This window comes from Trematomus bernacchii, unplaced genomic scaffold (genome assembly GCF_902827165.1).
Source record: "Trematomus bernacchii unplaced genomic scaffold, fTreBer1.1, whole genome shotgun sequence".
Taxonomy (NCBI): domain Eukaryota; kingdom Metazoa; phylum Chordata; class Actinopteri; order Perciformes; family Nototheniidae; genus Trematomus; species Trematomus bernacchii.
In genome coordinates, this window is record NW_022987582.1 from 1,486,509 (window position 1) to 1,490,000 (window position 3,492).

Below are 3,492 nucleotides of genomic sequence, written 5' to 3' on the forward strand. Positions count from 1 at the left end.
GTAGAAAAGGACTAAGCAATACAAAGCTAGATTTCGTTAACAGCATACTATACAATATTCCAAGCGTATGTAATTCAGTATTCCGGCCACAGCATGTCGCCATAAGACAGTTTGATATTGTTTCCAATGAAGAGTAGGCTTGTCTCTTTTCCCTTCACACCATAATAATTTTTGTCATATAAACCTAAGTCTTTCTTTTTATGTTTTTTAATTTCATACAGCTGTTCCCTCATGGCCATTTATCCTTTGTAAGGTTTATTTGTGTTCCCTTGTGTTCATCCATAGTCCACCTTGATCTGTTTTAAAGCAGTGAAGAGCAGTCCATGCACAGCAGTTTAACAAGTCCATGCCCAGATTTTCACAGTTATTCCCTCAGAAATATTGTCTAGATATCTGCAACGCCTCCTGCTATCTTTTGTCCCCAGTGACAGCAGCGTTCCCTGCCTCTTATTGAAGTCCGTTTAAGAGAGAGCACTTTGGTTGTCGAGGTGTGTGTATATCTGTGTGTGCGTGCGTGTTGGTGTCTGTTCCTGTGTCTGCACGGCAGTTTAAGTGATCGAGCAAGCGAGAGTGTTTTGAGTGTATTTCTTTACATAGAATACATTCATGATAACAGTGTCGTTTTGGGGCTGCGAGCCTGAAGAAAGAATGGTAGTAAGACATTTCTTCTTCTTCCCTTCATGAAGGGTGTTACACACAACCGTACACTGTGAAAAATATTTATCACATCAACTTCTAATCACACAGCTTAACAATTGTTGGATTTTTAATTAAATCTCTAATGTAAAAATCAAAAGATTAGTAATTCTAAGCATAAATATATCTAAAGAATGAAAGAAAAACAATAAATACAGCATCTCAGTCAATCGGACTCCACTGACATCAGACAAAAAACAGATAATTCATTATTGATGAATAATAAAGTTTTGATTTGAGTTTACCTGTCTGCAGAACAATCACCAAACATGGAACATTATGTTTGTGCAAAGCTCGGTTTTGTATAGTTATTCTTTCTTCAAAACTAATGAACCAGATTGAAAAGACAGTTTAATAAATGTTTGTGTTGCAATCTACTTTTTCCTCCAAAAAACATCCCTATATTAATGCACTTAATTCAACTATAAATTATCAATTTTCTGGAGGTCATAAGAAATGTTCACAGATATAAAACGAAACAAACCCTTAAAAGTCTTAGTTAAGAACAACCAACCTACAAGCACATGTAAAATCAGTTCAGCTTAATGTGTAATTCAATAAATGCAGTAATAAAGTCCTGCTGTAGTTGTGTTCGGATATTTTATGATCTGTGACTGTCTTCTTGTCACAAGCAGACGTTATGGTGACTCATAACCCTTAGTGTCATAACTACTTATTTCAACCTCATCTGTGATTTGTGTGGTTCAGTGAATGTTTATGATTCTCCCATCTGAGTAGTTAACATGTCACAACTATGCAATGTAAGTCTAAACTACTGCATTAGCTCACACCCACTCAAGACAAGTCATTTGGATGAACATTTTTTACAGTGTGTCTACATTGCTTGGCAGTGCTCTGTGGAGATTGACAGTGCGTCGAGTGTTTGGCAGTATAGGCTTTAATATCATCCTGTTGGCAACAGCACAACATTTCTTTGTGCAATCGTATAAAGGGCCAGCTTTGTTAAGGATTGTGTTTTTATGTTTGTGCTGTGTTCACATGTTTCCTGTGGATAATGCGCAGATATAAGTTGTGTACAAGTGTGTGTGTGTGTGTGTGTGTGTGTGTGTGTGTGTGTGTGTGTGTGTGTGTGTGTGTGTGCGGTACATGCCACTATTTTATTTTTAATATCACGGTCGTATTGATCGAACCTTCTGTTAAAGGGATGCTCGTTAACACACAATTAGCATTCAGATAGAAAATACATCATAAGGATAAAAAGTCATGGTCATTAATTCCTGATGAAGGGAGAGAGATATTGGGAGGGGGGGAGGAAAGAGAGAGAGAGAGAAAGACAGAGATAGAGAGAGAAAAAAGGCCCTTTTCAGTAATTGGAGTAGATTCCATTTAGGAGCTTGGAGTTCATATCATTCTTCTTCTTATTTCTCCTCCCCTCTCCTTCCCCTTCCACATTCTCTCTTCCTCCATTTCTCACCCTCTTGACATCCTTCCTCCCCCTCACACCTTTTAGCGTCTCCATTTTATCTCCATTTTTCTTTTCCTTCCTCCTTCAAGGAAAGCGCCCCAAAGTCCCTAAGATGTCTCATCATTCATCCTGACTCTCCATCTTAATCCCATTATTTCTTCTCATAGTTCTGTCTTCATCCCTCCCTCATGGAGCGTTGGTTTCAGGGGATCACCTCCAATTTTTCTCCTCCTCCCTCCATGTTCCTCTCCTTTTAATCTGAAGTAAGCGGACTAGCACAGCCTCCCCCCTACTCTCTCCCAGTTTTCTCTCCAGGTAAGTCCTCTCCTGGTCCTCAGAGCTGTCTCAGCAGCCAGAAGTGCAGGTGTTGGTGTTGGGACTCGCCTCCAGGCTCCCCTCGGGGCTGTGAGGTGGGGGCGTCAGAGGGGACTCCAAGGCCAAAGTGGGGACTTGGTATGGGGGCGGTGCTGGAGGCGAAACCCGTACTGGTGAAGGTGGAGCAGCAGTTACAGACACAGCTGGGGACAGCGGGACAACGGCACCTGCTCCACCACCTCCGCCTCTCCAGTCCCTCGAATCCCTCTCTCGAAGCAAGTGCACCAGGGCGGCATGCTGAGCGCTGAGGGTGGCCGAGAGGTGGGCCGGCAGGGTGTTGAAGCCGGCGGTGAGCTGCTCCACCCGCGACTCCAGGGACAGCATCTGGCGCTCCAAGTCCTCACTGCGGTCGTTGAGCTCCGACATGAGCTCATACATGACGCTCTGCATCTGTGAGAGGGGAGCAGAGGAGACTCAGTGAGCACAGAGTACTTTGAAGACAGATTTCTAATATGTAAACAGAGGTATTACGAGGGCTGTTTTATTAAAGCTTGTTTAAAGAAAACAATTTGGACCGAATGAGAAGAGACAGCAAAAGGGGTTTAGAGAGTGAAGTCAAATAGAGAAGAGGACAAGCCTGGGCCTCGGGAGGATTGAGTAAAACATTTCCAAGAGGGAGTAGAAGCTGGGCTGAAGGAGAGGCTCGAGGAAAGTCTCCATGTGGGCGTACTTTTTACTTGCACTATATTTTTCTGTCTTATTGTGTTGCACTGTTGGAGAAGCCTGTGACCTAAGATTTTCATCAACATAACTACTCTGTAGCTATGTTCGTATGACAAATAAAGAACCTTGAACCTTCTAACATTGTGAAGTAAGAGAGGAAACGGGGAAAGAAAGCGTGGTGACAGAGTGTCCCTGCCTTGCACATCATGGCCTCCGTAACCATGGTAAATGCACAATTGGCCAAAGATATTTTGTGCTAAAGGCATTATTCCTTAGGAAGACACAATTCCCCGCTTTATTCCTATCTCTCCACACACACACACACAACACAC

At 42.7% G+C, this 3,492-nt stretch overlaps 1 protein-coding gene across 2 annotated transcripts in view; it reads right to left on the reverse strand.

The window, feature by feature from the left end:
- Positions 1-748: 748 nt before the first annotated feature.
- Positions 749-3,492, reverse strand: part of kcnn3 (potassium intermediate/small conductance calcium-activated channel, subfamily N, member 3) — a 46,347-nt gene continuing 43,603 nt past the window's right edge. For both annotated transcript variants that reach the window (XM_034127320.1, XM_034127318.1), the window contains exon 10: positions 749-2,887. In XM_034127320.1, the coding sequence (XP_033983211.1) occupies positions 2,468-2,887 (420 nt within the window). In that variant the 3' untranslated portion in view covers positions 749-2,467. The remainder of the gene's footprint in view (positions 2,888-3,492) is intronic.